The sequence below is a fragment of the Heterocephalus glaber genome, unplaced genomic scaffold (genome assembly GCF_053883595.1).
Source record: "Heterocephalus glaber isolate CG9 unplaced genomic scaffold, H.glaber_assembly_v1.0 deba00000716, whole genome shotgun sequence".
NCBI classification, from domain to species: domain Eukaryota; kingdom Metazoa; phylum Chordata; class Mammalia; order Rodentia; family Bathyergidae; genus Heterocephalus; species Heterocephalus glaber.
Genome location: NW_028258158.1, coordinates 80,016 through 101,945, shown reverse-complemented (window position 1 = coordinate 101,945; position 21,930 = coordinate 80,016). Strand labels below are relative to the sequence as shown.

The 21,930-nt window shown below is 40.8% G+C and overlaps 1 protein-coding gene and 1 pseudogene across 1 annotated transcript in view; one reads left to right on the top strand and one right to left on the bottom strand.

Annotated features, from left to right (window-relative positions):
- Positions 1 to 228: 228 nt before the first annotated feature.
- LOC147829177 (cyclin-Y-like protein 1) overlaps positions 229 to 21,930 on the bottom strand; it is a 31,390-nt gene continuing 9,688 nt past the window's right edge. Inside the window, exons 4-8 of the mRNA XM_087206773.1 lie at positions 17,908 to 18,008; positions 5,441 to 5,476; positions 3,538 to 3,589; positions 2,518 to 2,637; positions 229 to 695 (exon numbers count right to left, since the gene is read on the bottom strand). Coding sequence (XP_087062899.1) covers positions 525 to 695; positions 2,518 to 2,637; positions 3,538 to 3,589; positions 5,441 to 5,476; positions 17,908 to 18,008 — 480 coding nt within the window. The 3' untranslated portion in view covers positions 229 to 524. The remainder of the gene's footprint in view (positions 696 to 2,517; positions 2,638 to 3,537; positions 3,590 to 5,440; positions 5,477 to 17,907; positions 18,009 to 21,930) is intronic.
- On the top strand, positions 6,656 to 10,971 carry LOC147829178 (ubiquitin-conjugating enzyme E2 G1 pseudogene; annotated as a pseudogene).

The following is a 21,930-nucleotide window of genomic DNA, read 5'->3' as shown; positions in this document are numbered from 1 at the left end:
CACACGCAGCCCCTCTCCTAGCCAGGGGGAGCATGGCGATCTGGGACCTTTCCTGGTGTACGCCCCGGTGAGTCCAAGGACACGTGTTCAGATCAAAACCTGACAATGTGTGGCTCAGGCGGAAGCTGTACTCAACAGTTCACTGGCCTACGACCTTAACAGAGGCCAAACAAAAGCCAGGCACAACAGCCCTTACAGAAGGGACTGGGCCCAGCAACTTTAAAAAGCCATGAAGAATGCCCTGTTCTATGCTATTCCGGGGGTAAGCCTGTAAGATGTCTGGCAAAATCACCAGAAAACTTTCTACTTACCAAGCATATCATTTAAATAATACTCTACGAAAACCTAGCAATTAATGATGGAAAATATGAATATTTATACTGTAGCTGGACAGAAAGTAATCATTTTGTGCCTATTTCCATTTTCTGCATCGAGTGATATTTAAAAATATTTCTTAAATTGCAAACCTTATAGGAGCAAGTAAACTGGAAAATGGCTAGATAGCCCACTGAAGCCTTATACACTCACATGTCCTTGAGCGAAATATCCCCGAGGACCGTGCAGAAGTGTATGTTCCACCCAACCTTGCACTGCCAAACCTTGGCGGCAAGAAGAATGGCTCCCAGCAGGATCCTTCTCCAGTTAGCAGGACAGACGTCTATCTCAGCGTATGACACAAGCCTTTCTAAGTAGACCTGCAAAGAGGAGAACACTGCTCTGCGATTTCAGCTCTGTGTAAGTGCTGTGCGAAGACAGATTACTGTGGCCAGGGATTTAGCTCAGTGGTGCTGCCGCCTGCCTCGCAAGCACAGAGTTCCGAGTTCAATCCCTGGTACCAAAAAAAATAAAAAAGACCACTGTGAATGACTGGTTCCTTCTGTGTCTGAACAGAGGGGAAGTCCCTCCTACTTCTGGGTGCTATACAGATTCTGTTCACAGATGGAAATCAGACACCTCTGCTGCTCATGTATTTCCTGTCTAACTTTGGTGACAGGATGACTGGACAGCTCAGCCAAGGTCGTCCAGCAGCGTGGCACTGTTATCACACTCATGGAGGCCACAGAGACAGGCCTGGTGTAAAGCTGTTCAATAAATGCTGAGCTTCTCCAACATGCACTGTAGCATTCCCAGCCGGTAGTTTCAGAATGGTTTTAGACAGGTCATGGTCAAATGTAATGCCCGACTCAGAGAGAGCACATTTTTATCTTCCTTTCACAGTATGAACCCTTTTGGGGCACTATCTGGTGGACAGGACCGCCTCCCAGTGACAGCTGAGCAGAGCACCATGGCAGGTGCAGGACTTCAAGCTGTAGTTTCCTCAAACTCAGGGCCTTTCTAAAGAAACCCATGTGTAAACAGGACAGTCCTTTTGCTGCCTCTGTTTTCCCATCCCCACTCCTCATGAAAACCCATTCTCCCTCCTACATAGTCAGAACCTCAGTCCATCCTGCTGGCTTCATGACAGGAAGAACAGAGCTGCCAGTCTATCCCTGGGACTCCTAAACTTCCACGCAGTTGGTGAGACAACCTCACATACTCTTTACGTACATCAAACATCTATTCCACAAAGAAATGGGTGAGCTACCCGCTGAGTAAAGACTGTAGAGGGAGCTGTGATTTGCTGTTACTTCAATCTGAGCGATAGAAAAGTCTGCAGATGCTCAAGTCCCTCACATAAAATGGCTTACGATTTACACATAATCTATGCACCCCCTCCCAGACTGTAAAGCATTTCTAGGCTACGTACAACACAAACTTCAATGTAAATGGCAGGTAAAGGAAGTTATACTATACTGTCGTGCACAAAAGGACAAAAAAACCCATAAATTTTCCCTAAATGGTAGAAACTGTAGATGTAGAGCTCACAGACATGACAGGGCAGACTGGATATGCTATTTGAACTCTTTGTATCAAAACAAAAAGGAAAGGCTTTATAAATCTTATAAATTATTTATTATAAATGATAAAATCTCACCTTCAGAATTCTGTATGGGTAACACAAAGCTCCTCAGCTCCTCAGGCTAACAAAGCTTTTCTAAGAACTGCTGGACTGCCATCCTGGGCAGCATCGCGAGAAGACAGCAGCACTCAGCAGGGATGGACTGACGCCCATAACCAGGGAACAGAGAGCTGAAGGCAGTGAAGTGTCTGGGGACACAGCCTGGGACCTGGCTTGACCCGCACAGAACCAGTCTCTGTGGCTCACGGGGCCCTGTTCCTGCTCTCCTTCCCACCCCACAGCACGTGTAAGGGCTCACGGTGTTAAGTGACCATGTGCACTGAGGTATGGGGCAAAACTCTCCAACTGCCTTTAACTGATTTGTGGTAAGAAAAGTGAAGACATCATTTTAAACGATAATGATTGTGGGACCCAAGTATGCTTATTTGCTTTCCTCTGATAGGCTTCTCTTAATAAAGTTCTCATGATAATTTCAGGAGTTTAATTTGAAAAAAAAGACCTTGCTCTGTGTACAAGACCAGTTTCTAGGCATCCTTGATAAATAAGTAACATCTTACCAGACTTATTATTGTGCATTCAGTTGGTAATGATCCACAATAAAAAATAAAGGTAAGAAAGTTGTAAATACAGCTGGGTTCAGGATCATGCTCAAAGTATTCCTCTGGACGCTCCTCTCTCTGAAAGGAGAAATGACGCAATGTGAGAATCCCCTGAAGAAAGCTTTTAAGTACTCTTAAGACAGCAGTCTTCACCTCTCGCCCCTGTGTTCCGTAAGTAATTTCAGTTGCGTTGTATGTCTTTTCACCTTCAACTAGAAACACTGGAACCTTTTACTATGCATAATGACACTGTGCTGAGTGAAGACCACAGTGGCCCCATGAGTGACCACCTTGTGTGCCACCACCACTTCACTCTCCGTGAGGGCTGCACAAGGTGGAGTCGCTGTCAACCCATCTCTCGGGACGTGCTGCACTGGTGAGCCACACACAAGGCCACAGGCTCAGAAAATCAATACCCCTTGCTACTTTTGCCTCCACAAATTCATCTTTAGCCTGAAAGTCTTTTTGATTATATGCTGTATTCTTTCTTAATAAAGTCTAAAATGATGTAATTAGTGTCCTGCAACCACAGCCTCTAGGGATGCAGTCACATAGAACAGTCAGCAGTCATGTGACTAATATGCCTGAGGAAGTGACTTTTAACATTTTTATGTCATTTTTAACCTAATTCTCTCCTTAGAGATTTCACATGTTATGAGATTTATTAACTAATGTTTGTATTTGTTGGATGCTACTAAACATTATTTTTTGAAAAGCTACATTTTCTGTTATTCGGGTAGTACATTTTTACCTTAGATCGATAACAGAGCTGCAAGTCACTTCTCACTCTATCACAGCCCTGAAAAACCCTCCTTTCTGAGAAAGATGCAATACAACATGAGGTGGAATAGGATGTGATTTAAATTCAAATAGAAGAGTGTGACTGACTTCTGGCAATTCATGTCAAAGGAAAATAGCATGAAAGAAACACAACTCCATGAAGTCAAAAATTATAGTTTAAAAAAAGGTGACACTTACTGTGAATGGATGCCTTCTCTCATCCAAAATATCCAGGGATCTATTTGCATCTCTATAAAAGAAGAAAGTACATCTAAGTGCATTCATTTATATCTTAGTCAAATCCTTGCTAGGAGTAGAGGAGGATGGAGAAAGAGCCCTAACCTTCAACACCCTAGTTTTACAAATTCTTCTCCTGGATTTTGCCCTTTAGACTTCTTTGTATTCAGGGCATCAAGGACTGTGAAGACTTTTCTAAGATGACCAGCTAAAGGTGCCTGTAAGTAATGACTCTCCCCAATGGGCAATGCTAGTAAACCAGCAGTGGTAGGGACTCAAGTCTAGAAATGTAACAAATGTGAATGAGATTCAGACTTCCCAGGCTTTTCCTCCTTCAGGGCTCTATGTTTTCACTATATTTCTTGTCTCTGTTAGGTGAGTTTAAAAATGTAGCTGTCTTTTTATAAGAGACCAGTGTTTTCATTCAACTAATACACTCCCATGAACCAGTGGTTTGCTGTGGTCTGTGACCTCTGCAGATTCCCCAGGCTCTGTTTCAGGAGGCTTGGAGATCAAACTGTCCTTACAAATGCAGGAAGACATTACTTGCTTTTTCACCGTTGGACACCTGGAACACTTGTATAAAAGCAAAAGGAAGTAAAACTTCTGATTTCTCAGCATGCTTTAAGACTGCGGCACCAAGCTGCATCAGCAGTCATTCTGCTTATCATTATCACTCAGAGTTTTGTTTAAAAGCCTGCTTCTCTTAAGGTCCTTGGTGAAGCAGAGAAGACTAATGTTAATAAAGCTTGGCCCTTCTTTTTAATACTATGAATACGTGAAAAGTTCACATAAAGTATTTCTGCATACTGAAGTATATCTGTGTTCAGGAAAAGCACTTGTGATTTAGCTGTGAACTGAACAGGCTGCTTATCATAGAACACCGTTTTGAAGTGAAACTATGCTAAGACTGGTGATGATATAAAAGTGTTTTGGATGTTATAAAGAAATCTGAACCGATATTTTCCAAGCTGACCAATGTATAAATCATGTACTGGTAAAACAACTATTCTTTGTGCAAGATGCAGCCGTGAGTATTAATGTAACAATTTCACAGACACCATGTAAAATCTCGCTGAACCTAATTCAAGAAACTAATGGTTACGGTGTTTAATGGAAAGTAAAAGACTATTCACAATTATCTGAAAGTTTGAAAAAACACATGTATGTCCAACTGTGTATCTCCATGATATTAAGTTGTCTTCTTATTGTTTCTTCAAAAGTAACTGCAAATGAACCATGAAGTATGAGAACCTAATTGTGTTCTACTCAGTCAAATGAAGATTTACACTTAAGGGTAAAGAGAGATGTATCTTTCAACCAATGAAAAAAGGAACAAAAAATGTTAAGAGTTACAGAGGACAGGTTTTTTGGTATTTATGTTAACAAAGTGGTTCATATTCAGCAGGAATCTTGCCCAACAGTAGACATTTTTGTTTACCAGAAAGTTCCTGGCATCCACCAGGCAGAGGGCAGTTACCCTGGCTAAGCACCCTGCCCTGTGTAGGACAGTCCCCCACAACAAAGGATCACCTAGCTCAAAATATCTACAGGTCCAAGACCAAGAAGCCCTGTGTTAACACCGCCTCCCCCCCACACGTATGCACACACAAACATATACACTTTTAACTCTCAATTTTAATTTTTAAAAGAGTAAATATCAATAAAATCCACAGAACTAAATATTCTCTGGGATCTTTTTTTTCAACAGTTCTAATCCCAGCAACAAAAAACCTAAAATGATTTGCTTCCATATGTTACGAAAAACACACTACAGCTTATGATGCCTGCAGTCGTGACCTAATACTACACTTGGCATAGTGCAAATTAACTGGCATAGTAAGACAGATTTTTAAGAGCTCACCTGTTCTTTATGTGATAATATACTGCTAAGGTCACACTGTGGAAGGAAAAAAAATTGTTAATGATTGAGTTTATCATTTGTTGACACTGAAGACAAATTTTCGAGAGGAGACCTGGCACCGCCTTCAAGTTCTCCAGTTTCAGCACAGTACCATATGGGCACTTTCCCGTTTTAATGTTTTGGCTTTAAGGAAACATGTGCTGTCGAAACACCTTTCTCTTGTTTATACATTATTGCATATTTCCCTGTCATTTGGGTTTCTAACCCTAAAACCTCACCCCTGGGAAAGGGCTACATATCCGCCCACATGCTTAAACTTAAACCACACAATAGTTTTGTTTTGTTTTGGTACCGGGGATTGAACTCAGGACCTTGCGCTTGCAAGGCAGGCGGCAGAATCACTGAGCCGAATCCCCAGCCCACAATAGTTTTCTTTTTTGTTTTTTAAGTGGGAAGGCCATGCATTTGTTTCAGTTAACTTACTTCATTGTTTACCTGCCCATCATTTTTTCATTATTTCTCTAAAAGTAAATAATAAAGTGCTGTATACCAAATTAAAAACAATCACTTCTCCAAGACAAGAAAACTTCCTAGTAAATGTTAGTGCCCACCAAACTGATGACACCTTTGGCCATCCCGAAATAATCAGTGATAATAATGCAGCATATGTCTATATAGTATAATATTCATGGCAAGTATTTCCAAATTAGTTTTAAGTGAAATATTAACAAACAGACACAACTCTTCAGATAACACATTGCTGTATTTCTAAGTTACACACAGATATGGTATATTAGGGAACACAGGGGTCCTGTGAGGTGTGTTACATGCTTCCACTTGCCCTCACCATCTAAAATGAAGCTTAACATCATCAAGGGGAGGCAAATGTGAATTTTAAAAGAAGTCCGGACAGTGTTTTAAAATTTAAACAGTCTCACATTATATGCATCAAGGACGAACATTGCTGTAGTGTTTCAGTTTTATCTCCAAATCGAGTTTAATCACGGACTGACATCACACTGAACCTAACTTTGAAGTTTCATCCATAAGCCTGTTACAGCCGGCGAGGGGTCAGCAGCAGTTCTCCTGTATGAGACTCTGTTAAGCTGTGGTTCCTGAACTTCCCTGCACACTGGAATCATTAAAACCACCCGGGAGCCTTCCGGAGAGAGAGGGACCTGGCAGCCAGGAGCCCTGCGCCATCCAACCCGCACCATGCCCACCTGTGACCAGCCAGAAGGTGAGGACCCCTCGACACTTGCCACGCCCACAGCGGCAACCCACTCAGTGCCTCGGGAGCCTCTGGCCTCCTGGCTGTGCCACACCACAAAGCCACAGGGGACACCAGACCACCATACTGCTAAGTTGACGGGATCATCACCTCCCATCGGGACCTGGACTATCTTCAGGGGAAGGGCAGCTGGAACCTGCAGTAGAACCTTACAGAGTTCAACCCTGTAGGAGGACAGGGAGCTCAACTTGGGACTTGCAGCCAGAAATCTCCCTGAATCCCACAGGCCTGCGACTGGCTTGCTCAGACTCATTGACTTCTATCTGCACACTGCTGCCCATGTGGTCGATTGTGACAGCAGAGACATACCCTCAAGGAGGCCCTTCATTTTCATGTTTATCATTACTTTCAAAATTATTTTTTTGCTCTTATTTTTAACTTTTTTCGTACTCTTTTCAAATTTTTATTTTTCTCTTATTTTCTCTTTTCTCTTTCCCTTCTCTCTCTCTCACACTGACTTTCTTGCTGTCCCACATTGTTCTTCAACTCCCTTTTTGTTCCTGTTCTGGCCCTAATTCGAATTTCTTCTTTATTTTTCTTTTCTTCTCTCGCCTGTGTCCTCTGGGCTCACTGCTAACCTTCCCCTATCCTTCTACCTATCCCTCCCTCCCTCCTCAACTACTTCTAAGTCCCCTTCCTGAAAGGTAAAATTGCTATATTGAAGAATTTATTCACTAAAAACATATGTTGGATTGGTCCTCAATTTTGATTTAATTCACACAGTTAAAGGTGATAGATTAATAACTGCCACAAATTGTCATTTTCTAAGTTGTACTTGATGCTATGGTATTGCTGATTGTATCACTTGGGCTAAGGCGTTGTGATTGATCTAAGCAGTTGTCCTTTCTACTATAATGAAAATGAGACAGCCTCAGAGTCATTAGAGACTCAAAATCTAAAGACCACCTACATCTGGAAGACACCTCTGAGAACCAATCATGTCATAAGGGTTCTAATTACAAGCAACAAAGATACTTACAATAAGCAATTTCGAAGTATCAGCCCAGAAATTAAACCCAGGACAATACCAAAAACAAAAATGAGAAGACATTTAAGCTAAGGCACAAACTCAGGCTTCCACCCCACCAAGGATAAATTCTGGGGGAAACGAGGTGGAAAAGTCTGATAATCAACCACCTGGACACCCTGAACTGACAGCACAGAAGTAACAAAACAGATGAATGAGGCTTTAGAAAAATTCAGAACAGAAATAATTTCCCAGATAACTACAGAGATGGTGAGCCCAGTGAAAGACATGATTAGGGCCTCTAGAACAGAGACAGATAAAAAAAATAGATGAGCTCAGAAACATGCTGGAAGCCATGAATGCCCAGCATAAGAAAGAAACGGAACCATGATCGCCAAGCATAAAAGAAATGGAATCCATGAAACAGATTCAAACAGATATCCAGGAGATCAAAAACTCAACTGAAAGTCCACCCAGCAGTTAAGGGAATGTGAAGACAGAATATCAGATATAGAAGACAGGATTGAGGTTAATGAACATGAAAATCGAGATTTCTTCCAAATAGTAAGGGACCACGAGAAATCAATCCAACAGCTGCTAGATGATGCAAAGAAGAATAACATAAGGCTGATGGGAGTCCACGGAAAAACAGGAGAAAGTACAACTGACAGAAAAATCTGTTCACAGAAGTAACAGTAGGAAACTTCCCAGACAGAGGTAGATAATTGCACATACAGATAAGTGAGGCATATAGAACGCCAACTAGCCATGATCAAAAAAAATCTGCACCTAGACATATAATAGTCAAGATCCCAGAAACCCAACAGAAGAACAAAATCCTACCAGCAGTTAGAGAAAAGAAACAAATCACCTACAAAGGAAAGCCATTCAGAATCACAGCAGATTTCTCAACACAAACCCTCAAGTCAAGGAGAGCCTGGAGTGAAGTATTTCAAGCCCTAAAAGGAAATAACTTCCAACCTAGACTGTTGTATCCTGCAAAATTATCTTTCAAAATTGACAGGGAAATTAAGATACTTAAACGACAAAGAACATCTGAGAAATTTCATGAACACCAAACCAGCACTCCAAACAATTCTAAACAATATCCTAGAAAAAGACAATGAAGATCACAACTCCATGAGACCCAACAGAGGGAAGCCACCAGGCAAGGCAAGAAACTAAAGTGAAAGGGGGAAAAATAAAAAATAAAAGAGCCAACAACAGTAAAACATCATGATATGGATGACTCAATATCTATCAATTATAACCATCAATGTTAATGGCTTCAATTAACCAATCAAAAGAAATAGACTGGCAGAATGGATTAAGAAGTAAAATCCAACAATATGCTGTATACAAGAAACATACCTAACTCAAAAAGAAATTCATAGACTGAAAGCAAAAGGATGGAAAACAGTTCCCCATGCAACGGGAACCTGAAAAAAAACAGGGGTAGCAATCTTCATTTAGGGACACAGCAGATTTCAAACCAAAGCTAATTAAGAGAGACAAAGATGGTCACGACATCCTTGTGAAGGGAACGATCCAAGAGGAAGAGATGACAATCCTAAATATATGTGCACCAAATACGAATGCCCCCAACTATGCAAAACAAATATTAATGGACAGGAAAGACCACATAAGCACTAATACAATTGTAGTGGGGGACCTCAATACTCCACCATCACAAATAGACAGATCATCTAGACAAAAAATGAACAACGAAATTCTAGAACTGAACCAATGTATTGAACAAATGGACTTAATAGATGTATACAGAGTGTTCCACCCCTCAAAATCAGAATACACATTCTTTTCAGCTGCACACGGGTCATTCTTCAAAATAGACCACATGCTACCTCACAGGACATGTCTAAGTAAATGTAAAAGAATTGAAGTTACTCCCTGTATATTATCAGACCAGAGTGCAATAAAATTGAAGATCAATAACATAAGAAACTGCAAAACCCCCACAAACACATGGAAATTGAATAACACCCTCCTAAAAAACCAATGGGTCACAGAGGAAATACAAGAAGAAATTAGACAGTTTCTACAAATAAGTGATAATGCCAATGCAACATAAAGGAATCTATGGGACACAATGAAAGCAGTTCTGTGCAGGAAATTCGTAACAGTCAATGGCCATATCAGGAAAACAAGAGAGAACTCCAATTAAGAACCTAATGCAGAACCTCAAGCTCCTATAAAAAGAAGAGCATAACAAACCTGAAGCTCTTACAAGACAGGAAATTATAAAGATCAGAGCAGAAATCAATGCAATGGAGACTAAGAGAATGATACAAAAAACTCAATGAATCAGAGCTGGTTTTTAAGAAAGAAGAAATAAAATCGATAAACCTTTAACCAACCTTATCAGAAAAAGGAAAGAAAAGGCTCAAATCCATGCAATTAAGAATGAAAAAGGTCCTCCCTCCTTCTCTCTTCCTCTCTCCCTCCCCCTCCCTCTCCCTCCCTCCCTCCCTCTCTCTCTTCCCTCTCTTCTCTCTCTGCTGTTCAGGCTGGCCTTGAAATTGCAGGGATCCTCCTGCCTCAGGCTCTCAAGTACTGGGATCACAGAACTCAACAAAAATCCAGTGGAAGGCTTTTCAGCAGGTTTAATAGATGACAATATCTCTACAGGTGGGAAGTCCTTATTATTGGTCCTCCTGATACACTTTATGAAGGTGGTGTTTTTAAGGCTCATCTCACTTTCCCAAAAGATTATCCCCTATCCCCTCCAGCCTCCTAAAATGAAATTCATTACAGAAATCTGGCACCCCAATGTTGATAAAAATGGGGATGTTTGCATTTCTATTCTTCATGAACCTGGTGAGGATAAATATGGTTATGAAAAACCAGAGGAACGCTGGCTCCCTACCCACACTGTGAAAACCATCATGATTAGTGTCATTTCCACGCTGGTGGACCCTAATGGCAACTCACCTGCTAATGTGGATGCTATGAAGGAATGGAGGGAAGACAGAAATGGAGAATTTAAAGGGAAAGTTGCCTGCTGTGTAAGAAAAAGCCAAGAAACTGCTTTGGAGTGACATTTATTCAGCAGCTAGAAATGTCACTTGTTTCAGGGTCTCCAACTGAGAAACATGGCACTGTTTTCCTGCACTCTACCCACCTATTGCTGGACTTCTGTTGTAACAAGTTGGCAAACACTGGCTGGAACTGGGCTGCAATAAAACATGCCAGTCATCAATGCTGACAAGAGCCTAACAAGTGCCAACTTTCAGATGATTATGCATTTTGAATTCTAGTGAACTGTTTTTTGGGTTTTTTTTCTTGGTACCAGGGCTCGAACTCGGGACCTTGTGCTTGTGAGGCAGGCACCAGAACCATTGAGCTAAATCCCCGGCCCCTCTAATGGACTGTTTTAAACTTCAGAAAGAACTGTACATAGCACAACATGATCCGGATAATATATGTACTGTTCATGTACAGCCACATACATACCTTATACCAAATAATGCTTTCTTGTAGTAGAATAAGAATCGGGTAAATTCTAAAAGATTTTGGCAGGTTCTCTTTCCCTATTCATTGTTTATCAGTTTTAAAAGACTCCTTAAAGCATGTGAGATGAAAAGCAATTAGGATTGAAAGTTTCCATTTAAATTTCCTTTGAACCATTAAGGCTTCATGAAACTCCTTTCACTTACTAAACTTTTCTATCTTCTTTGTTTTGACACACTCCCTTTTGCTTTTGTCTCTTCTGCCTGCCAGAAAGTTAAGTCATTTAGTTCAAATACTGAAACAGTTAATAAGCAGTTACTTGATTTTTAATGATGACGCCAGAGGAGTGGTCATCACTAGGTGCTTTTGTCCTTTTGGTATTCTAGTTGCGCCCTTGGATTGGATGTAGCAATAACATTTTCTGGCCATTGAGTGCTCTTGATCCCAGTCATTAACCCCAAGAACTGAAAAAAGAAAACTGTTGGCTTTTAATTCAGCTTATTGAAATTTGCCCCAAACAGTACCAAATTCTTGTTTAGTTTTATTTTTGCCCACAATTGCCCGATATTAAGGCTGGATAAATAAAGCATGCATAGCTACTGGCTTTGTACTTCTGGGTTTGCTATTAAAAATGCTATTTGCCCTCATACCCTTCTTAGTCCTTCATATTTCTTTGTCTCTATTCTTCTACACTGCAGATTTTTCCTCACCTATTGTACAAAGAAATTGTGATGTATATTTTCATGTAATTTGATTTTGGAATTCTGCCACTTTATGTAGTGAGTTCTTCCAAAATACAATTTTTCCCAGTAAAAAAAAGAATGAAAAAGGTGAACTCACAACAGATCCAGCAGAAAGCCAGAGGATCATCAATACCTACTTCGAGAACCTCTACTCCAATAAAATGGAAAACACAGAAGAAATGGACAGATCCCTAGATACATACGAATTGCCAAAGTTAAATGAAGACAACATAGAAATCTAACATCCCAATTACAATGAGTGAAACTGAAAATGTAATAAAAATTTTACCAACAAAGAAAAGCCCAGGTCCTGATGGATTCACTGCTGAATTCTACAAGACATTTAAAGAAGAACTATCACCATTACTCTTTAAGGCTCATCAAGGAAATTGAAAGGCAAGCAAGGCTTCCAAATTCATTCCTGGAAGCAAGTGTTACTTTGATTCCAAAAACAGGGAAAGACCCAACCCAAGAAGAGAACTACAGGCCAATCTCCCTAATGAACACAAATGCAAAAATCCTCAACAAGATACTGGCAAACAGAATACAGAGGGGCATCAAGAAGATCATACACACCCTGGCCAGGTTGGATTTATCCCAGGGATGCAGGGATGCTTCAATATACATAAATCAATAAATGTAATACACTGTATTAACAGAATCAAAGACAAAAAACATATGATCATCTCAATAGATGTAGAAAAGGCAATCGTCAAAATCCAACACCCATTCATGATAAACACCCTACAGAAAACTGGAATACAAGGTATTTATCTCAACCTGATTAAGGCTATCTGTGAAAAACCAACAGCCAACATCATACTAAATGGTCAAAAGCTGAAAACTTTCACACTAAAATCAGGAACAAGACAAGGATGTCCACTATCACCACTCCTGTTCAATATAGTTCTGGAAACATTAGCCACAGCAATTAGACAAGAGAAAGAAAGAAAAGGAATAAAGATAGGAAAGGAAGAAGTTAAAACTGTCATTATTTGCTGACAACATGATACTCTACATAGAAGACTCAAAAACCTCTGCCAAAAGACTTCTGGACTTAATTGCCAGACTCAGTAGAGTAGCTGGATACAAGGTCAACAGTCAAAAATCAATGGCCTTCTTATACACGAATAACAGACTCACTGAGAGAAAAATTACGGAACCAATTCCTTTTATAATAGCATCCAAAAAAATGAAATATCTAGGAATCAATCTAACAAAGGATGCAAAAGAGCTCTACACTGAAAACTACAACACTCTGAAAAACAAGATCAAAGAGGATACAAGAAAATGGAAAGACATTCCTTGCTCCTGGGTAGGAAGAACCAATATAGTGAAAATGGCCATACTTCCAAAACTGCTATATAGATTTAATGGAATGCTGATTGAAAGTCCAACAATGTATTTCACAGAACTAGAGAAAACAATCCAAAAATTCATTTAGAACCAGAAGAGACCTAGAAAAGCAAAAGCAATTCTGGGCAACAGAGACATGGCAGGGGTTATCACAATCCCCAACTTGAAACTACACTGCAAAGCTACTGTGATAAAAACAGCATGGTACTGGCAAAGAAACAGACCCAAGGATCAATGCAACAGATTAGAAGATGCAGAAACAGCTCCAGACACACTCAGCCATCTCATCTTTGACAAAGGAGCCAAACACCCTCATTGGAGGAAAGATAGCCTCTTTAATAAATGGTGTTGGAAAAACTGGAGTTCAACCTGCCAAAGATTAAAACTAGATCCGTATCTATCACCATGCACTAAACTAGGATCGAAGTGGATGAAAGATCTAAATATTAAAATAGAAACACTAAACTTGCTGGAAGATAAATGAGATACAACTCTGGACATTGGCATAGGAAAAGACTTTATGAACAAAACCTCAGCAGCATGGGACCTAGCACAAAGAATCAATAACTGGGATCTCATCTTATTAAAAGTTTCTGCACTGCAAGAGAAACCACCAACAGAGCTAACAGACAACCTACAATGTGGGAAAATGTTTTAGCAGCAGTACCTCAGACAAAAGACTACCATCTAGAATACATAAAGAATTGAAAAAAATAAGACCCCCTCAAATTCAAAGATCCAATTCAAAAATGGGCATCTGAAATGAACAGACATTTCTCAGACAAAGAAGTAAAAGCAGCAAATAAACATATGAAAAAATAATCAACATCGCTGGTCATTTGAGAGATGGAGATGAAAACAATGCTGAGATTCCACCTCACCCCAGAAAGAATGGCTGCTATCAAGAAATCAACCAATAATAAATGTGGCAGGGGTGTGGGGAGAAAGGAACTCTTCTCCATTGTTGGTGGGAGTGCAGACTGGTGCAACCACTGTGGAAATCAGTATGGCGATACCTCAAAGAACTAGGACTAGAGGTCCCATTTGACCCAGCTATTCCCCTGCTGGGTGCTGGGTATCTTCCCCAAAGAATTAAAAGAATCATACCACAGCGATATATGTGCACCCATGTTTACAGCAGCACAGTTTGTAATAGTGCAAGGTTGGAAACAGCCCAAGTGCCCATTAACTGGAAACTGGATAAAGACAGTGTGGTTTTAAAATGGAGTACTACTCAGTCATAAAGAATGAGAAACTAGAGACATTTTTAGCTAAATGGATGCATATTGAGGACATACTCTTAAGTGAAATAAATAGGACACACGTGTAAATACCAAATAGTTTCGGGCCGGGGATTTAGGTCAGTGGTTTCATCACCTACCTCACAAGCACAAGGACCCAAGTTCGAGGCCCAGTACCCAAAAAACAAAATAGTTTCTCTAGTGTGAGAAACTGAAAGTGTAAATAAGGATTAAAATGCTTGACATGAATAACTGATTATTTGAAATAGGAAGAAAAGGTACAAAGGAGTAGAGGAAGTGGGAGGGGAAGGGGAAAGGAAAGAAGGGAAAGGAAAAATTAGGAGAAAAGGAAGAAGTAGAAACAAAGTCTTTGTAAATAGGGAAGGGTGGAGGGGGTCAAGGGAGGGCAGGGGAATGGGGAAAAAATAAGAATCACGATACAGCGTGTACAGGTACAAGCATCCAATGATAAATGTAAATGTATTGTATATTTAAAATGTACCAATAGGGCCAGAGATTTAGCTCAGTGGTTTCTCTGCCTGCTGCACAAGCAAAGAAAAAAGCTGTCCTGAATTTTACTTCAAGACACTCTGATTAAGTGCCACAGGGTACAATTTGGACCAAAGAGTACTTTAATGTTACCCTGGGTGATTCCAACATGCAATGAAGTTTGCCAATGACTTAAGAGTTTGGGTCAGAATCACCGGGAATGCTTTTGTGTGTATTATTACACCTTGCCTTCATCCCTGATTTCCTAGAGCTTCCAAGTGCCCATAGATCGATGGGAAGGTGCAGGTGGGGAAAATGCATGTGTTTGCAGACACGTATTTTGAAATAGTTGTGTAACTGATTCTAATAAGGTTTACCCATTTTATTGAGAACAATGAGCTATTGGGTTGGGGATTTAGCTCAGTAGTTCCTCCACCTTCTTTAAATACGCAAGGTCCCAAGCTTGATCCTCGGTACCAAAAAAAACAAGTGTATTCATGAGAACAAGGAACTATTACCCCATGATAAACATTTTTTAAAATTTTCCTAAATGCCTACTTGTCCTATTATTAAATATTTATTTGAAAAGTAGTGCACACAATGATTTAACAAAACACAATGAAAGCCAACTAAAACTTACTGTACTTCAAAGCAAAATTCTAAACATTAGACTAAGATGGGGAGAAAAACAAGTGTGAATTGAGGAACATTGCTCTTTAAAACTCTAGGCTGAATTATACATTGAACCTTTACAAGGGTTTTAATGCAAAAGAAACTGGCAACCCTATCAAAGCAGAGCAGCTTTTCAGTCATGAATTTGGGGTGCTGGCTGAATATAAACATTCAGTAATTACTTGATAGATGCCAAATTTCAAAACTTAGGCATAGTGCTGAGGTTTTGCTGAAACACAATTTGATCTCAATTACTATTGTAAATGTGAGAGAAAAATACACCAGGTATGTGAACTTGTAGTTTTTAATACAAGTAGAAATTACAGTGGTACCTCAGTACACAGACTTAATTCTTTCTACAATTCTGGTGTAAAGTAAATTGAATGAGAACTGAATCAAATTTCCCCATAAGGTCAGGTCAACATTAGACCTAACCATTGAATTTGATTAGCTGGGGCTGGGAATTTAGCTCAGTGGTTCCGGCGCCTGCCTTGTAAGCACGAGGTCCCGAGTTCGATCCCCCGTGCCAAAAAAAAAAAGGAAAAAAGAATTTGATTAGCTTTCATCCAATTCGGTTTTTGACCAGAACTGTGCAAAGAATTAAGTTTGTGAACCAAGGCAGCACTGTGCTGATGATCAGCTAAAAAGAAAAGCTGACACATGAGAAACAAAATTAAATTCTTATGTTATTTACATTTTTTGACTGAAAAAGTGAAATGAAGGATAAGGGCATTAACATTCTAAAGAAATATAAGCTACATTCTGAAAACCAAAACTCATAACCCCAAGGGACATGGATAATGTTCCCTGGAGAACCCCAACTCGGTGGGGAAGTTCTGCACCTGGCTTTTAATAAGGTTGAAAGATTCCTGTCAGGGTCTTCTCATTGCATATCTCTGATTGTGACCCATCAGTGTAGGGGGAAGGGGTCTGTAGGCAGGGAAAGAATAAAATAGGGGGCTCATTAGGTTTTCTGGCTAATCCTAACTAGAAGGAGTTAAAACTTTACTGGGAAAATTCCCCTGAGAACAGTCTCAAGCTCAAGGGTAGAGAAAAGAAAAAACACTTCAAAAGAAAGGCACCAAATGGCCTTGGAACTTGCACCCAAAACCAGAGAAGAGCTGACAAGCAGAGGACAGAGAAAGCCAAGTGCACAAAGCCAAGGCCAGCCGTCCCTCTCTGCTTCCAATAGAATGCAGGGGAAGCAGAAGGTGGAGGGGGGCTGGCTAACTCTGGGGAAAGCTCTATTCAGTGTATACAGGGGTGAACTAACACACAGACACACACACACACACTCGTATCCACTCTAGGGCCACTATATAACTACTACAACAGAGACCCACACCTCCCCTTACTAACTCTAAACTAACCATGAATATGCACCTCCCAGCCAGTCACCTGCCACCCTGGAGATAAGACACTGTTCAAGGACAAATAGACAGAAGTTACATGGACCCCTCCCCTCAAGAAATGACAATGACGGAGGCAAGGGGGCTCAGTCTAATGCCAAGACCGCCCAGGGAACCAGTTGGGTTATGGCAAGTTCCAGGTAGGCAAAGAGTCCTTGGCACCCAATAAAAGCAGCCAAGAACAAAGGCCACAGGTCCTCCATCTTTCCGGAGCCCCCTGCCCTGATTCTTGTCAGGGCAGCTATCTATCTTCTCCTTTTTCTCCCTTTCCAATGAAGCATCCTGCTTTCTAAACTTTGTATCTTTCATTTGTTATGGTGCTGAGTTTATGATACTGGTGAGCTGCTCACATACGATGGAGAGCATTCAAATGCTGATATACTGCGGCACCGACAGAAGAAAGGCTGTCCCTTCTTCCGAGACTCATTTCTAAAGTACTAGACACTGTTTTAGGCCTGTAACTCACACAGAACTAATTGTTTCTTCTAGAAACATCCAATAGAAAGCACCTCTTCTCTTTAAGTTTAACATAAAAGCATGAAATAAAGAAGTACATTTTTCCCAGGATTCTTTATTTGCTAACTGGTGTTCCCTTCTACCATGCAGTCTGAGACTAAAACAAAAACTGAAAATTCACATTTAGCCTCTTCAAATCAATATATATATATATATATATATATATATATATATATATATATATATATAGTTGCCCCCAGTGTCTTAAACTGAGCATAGAGGAGGATAATCACATGGCTGAAATTACCCAGCACTGCTGGGATGATTTATCAGTGGGAGTCCATCACTTGGGCCTCTGCAACCTCCTGTACTCACCACTCCATCATGTTTATACAACTAGGCAGGCTGAGTGTGCTGTCATCTAGAAATATCCTTGAGCAGGAGCTATACATCCCAATAAGCTGCCCTGGAGATTCCTGAAGGGAAAGGAAAGTAGAAGAGAATGTCACAGTAAGTTAAAACCATAAAAGGTGGGAGTTTTCCCTTGCTTAAAATGTCAAATGACAAACCACTAAGATGTTTCTTACACTGTACAAACTGTTTGAGAGTAGTATCATGCGTATGGCTCTGCAGAGGCCCTTGACTTCCAGGGATGCTCGAGGAATGGGTTATACAGTGCTGCCCTTGGTATGGTACCTATCATCAAACCTGACAAGCATTTAGTGTGAATCCCTTTATAAATATTATAACAAGTGTAAAGTAAGATTTTAGAGATTTTCTCTTTCTACTATTCAGTAACCAGAAGAAAATGCAATGCCTTAAATTAATACTGGCACAATATCAGCAAACAAAAGCCTAGTACTTGATTGATTAGTTAACTTACATGAGTGTGTTAGTGTGATGAAACAAATGTGTCAGAGTCAAAGGACTCTGTGCCAGGGCTGCTCAGTTACGAACACGCCAGGGCCATGGGGGTCTCTGCGCCTGTCCCCTTACCAAGAGTGCAGAATCTTTAAGATTCCCTCACATCTAACACAGATGACAGAAACAACCTTGGGACTTGAACATTCAGTTCATTTTTAGGTAGACATTACTCCCATTACATTACTCCCATGGAAAGCCTCAGCCACTCAAGGTTTTATTAATTTTATGCTCTAAGCCATGTGATACACATCAGGACACATTCCGGTCTCATCCATCCTGCTCCTGCCTACACTGCCGTTTTCTTCCTCCATGTCCTGCACATTTGACCCCATCTACCTTCATTCAGTTGGGGCACAATTCTGGTGCCTATGGAAAGTGATTGGGTCAGAAACAGCCAGCCAGTTTGTCCGGCAGAACCCACAGCAGGTTCCCAACTCAGAAGCACACAGCACCTTGGAGTAAAATGCGAAACAGAGGCCAAGAAGAACCGTAAGAAATAAACATGCAAACCTGTTCCCATCACTGCAGAATGCAGATGTTATATTCTAGAGATACTAAATCTGACAGCCCTGCAGATGCCAAGTGTATCAAGACTAAAACTGGAAAATAACAGGGGAAAACTGTACACCAAACAATTTCTGGAAACCAGGCTGCCTTGACTGTACTCCCCAGGTAGAAGGCCGGGTGCTTCTTCTCTGAAGAAATCAGACTGCCCCAGCGACCCGGTCCCAGATAATATACTAGGGTCCAACAATGAAGAGCTAGCTTTGCTGCCAAATTCTTGCAGTGAGGCCCATTAGTTAACAAAAAGTCTTGTGCACATAGAGTATTTCCAACCAGAGAATGCCGGGACAGCCACACACTTCAGGGAAGCCTTCAGCAAGAGCAACAGGGACAAAGGAATTTGTGGGAGTTCTCAAAATTCAGCAGCAAATGAAAACTTTAAAACATTTCAATACAAGGTTCAATCAAAGCACAAACTCAAGGAGTCTCTAGTACATAATCAGTGCCAAAGGAAACACCAGAAAATGGAAAGGGGATGGAAATTTGACATTAGCGAAGAAATACTAGTCTGACAGGCACACTATCTGGATAACCAAACTATAAGAAAAAATTGGAGAAAATACCAAGAATTAAAAGAGAAGGAGGCAGAGTGCAGACCTTAATGGCCATCCCAATAAGATGAAAAGTCAGTAACAAAACTTATTGTGTTCTTTCAGCATCCCAGAGATAGAGAAGATACCAAAAGCTTCCGGGAGCTGGCTAGAACTAGTTATTTATCATGCGTATAACAGGATGGCAACAGAGTTAAGACCAACACTAGGAATAAGAAGACCATTGTGAAAATTAGCTTCAACCTACAAGTGTATGTTCCATTAAGTAGGAGGGGTTTCCTTCCTGGTTAGATCTTTCAAATTATCGATATGGCCGAGGATTTAGCTCAGTAGTTCTGCCGCCTGCTTCGCAAGTGCAAGGTCCCGAGTTCGATCCCCTGTACCAAAAAAACCCCCACATCGGTATGGCCTCCTTCTCCAGCAAAATGTGTTCCAGTAACACAGGGGAGTGCAGCAAGACAGAGGAAACAAAAGAATCCAGGACAGTGAGGACAGCAGTTATACAAGAACCAGATGACTTCACGGAGACATCCCAGAGAAAGATCGAGACAGCAGGCCTAAGGGAAAGCCAGCCTTACTAAGGTAGGAAAGACTTAACGAGGGCAGCCTCAGGGAGAAAATGAAACAGCTGTGTTTTAAGACATGGAAAATATCTTGATAAGCATGCGAGAAATGTTCTAACATGGGGGTGGCTGCTAAGAACACTGCCCAATTGAAAATAGGAAATTAATTCCTCCCTCGCCACAAAAAAAGGAAGACTGAAAACAGAAAGACCAGGACGCCATAGCAAGTCAGCAATCCACTGGATCCCCCCCCGCCGCCCCCGTGCCCGGCCTCTTCCATGCACCGTCAACTGGTTCCACACTACAAAGACGCAGAGGACACTGGACCACCAGACCACTGAACTGGGTAAGTTGGAGTCATCTTCACCTCCCATCAGGACAGGGACTATCTTCAGGGGAAGGGCAGCTGGAACCTGCAATACAACTCTGCAGAGTTCAACCCTGCAGGAGGACAGGGAGCTCAACTTGGGACTTGCAGCCAGAAATCTGCCTGAATCTCACGGGTCTGCGACTAGCTCGCTGAGACTCATTGACTTCTATCTGCATACTGCTACCCACACTGTCTATTGTGACGGCAGAGACATACCCTGAAAGAGGCCCTTCATATTCATTTTATTTTTTTATTCCCAAAATTAGTATTATTAGTTTATTTTTTTCTCTCTTTTTTTTGCTCCTCTTATCTTTAATTTTTTTCCTACTCTTTGCAAATATTTGTTTTTCTCTCCTTTTTTTTCTTTTATTTTCTTCTTGTTTTCTCTTTCCTTTCTGTCTTCCACTCACTCTCGTGCTCTCCCACATTGTTCATCTTCCCTTTTTGTCCCTGTTTTGGTCCTCATTCGGAGTTCTTCTTTATTTTCCTAGTATTCTCTTTTTCCTTCTCACCTGTGTCCTCTGGCCACACTGCTAACCTTCCCCTATCCTTCTTCCCATCTGTCCCTCCCTCTCAAACCCCTTCGAACTCCCCATCACAAAGGGTAAAGTTGTTATATTGAAGAGTTTATTCACTATATGCTGGGTTGGTCCTCGATCTTGATTTAATTCTCACAGCTAAAGGTGATAGATTAATAACTACAACAAAATGTCATTTTTGAAGATGTACTTGATGCAATGGTGTTGCTGACTGCATCACTTGGGCTAACGTGTTGTGACTGATCTAGTCAATGAACCTTCCTAATACAAGGAAAATGAGATAGCCTTACAGTCATTAGAGACTCAAAACTTAAAAGACCAGCTGTATCTGGAAGACACCTCTGAGAAGCAATCATTCCATAAGGGTTCTGATTACAGGCAACAAAGATACCTACAATAAGCAACTTCAAACTATCAACCCAGGAGTTAAACCAAGGACAGTACCAAAAACAAAAATGAGAAGACATTTAAGCAAGACACAAACTCAGACTTCCACCCCACCAAGGGTAAATCCTGGGGGAAATGAGATGGAAAAGTCCCATAACCAACCACCTGGATACCCTGAACTGATAGCACAGGAAGTAACAAAACAGATGAATGAGGCTCTAGGAAAACTTCAAAGCGGAAATAATCTCCCAGATATCTACAGAGATGGTGGGCAGAGTGAAAGACATGATTAGAGGATCTAGAACAGAAACAGATAACAAAAAATAGATGAGCTCAGAAACATGCTGGAAGCCATGAATACCCAGCATAAGAGAGAAATGGAAACCATGGTCGCCCAACAGAAGAAAGAGCTGCAATCCATGAAACAGATTCAATCATATATTCAGGAGATCAAAAACTCTACTGAAAGTACCCACAGCAGATTAAGGGAATCTGAAGAT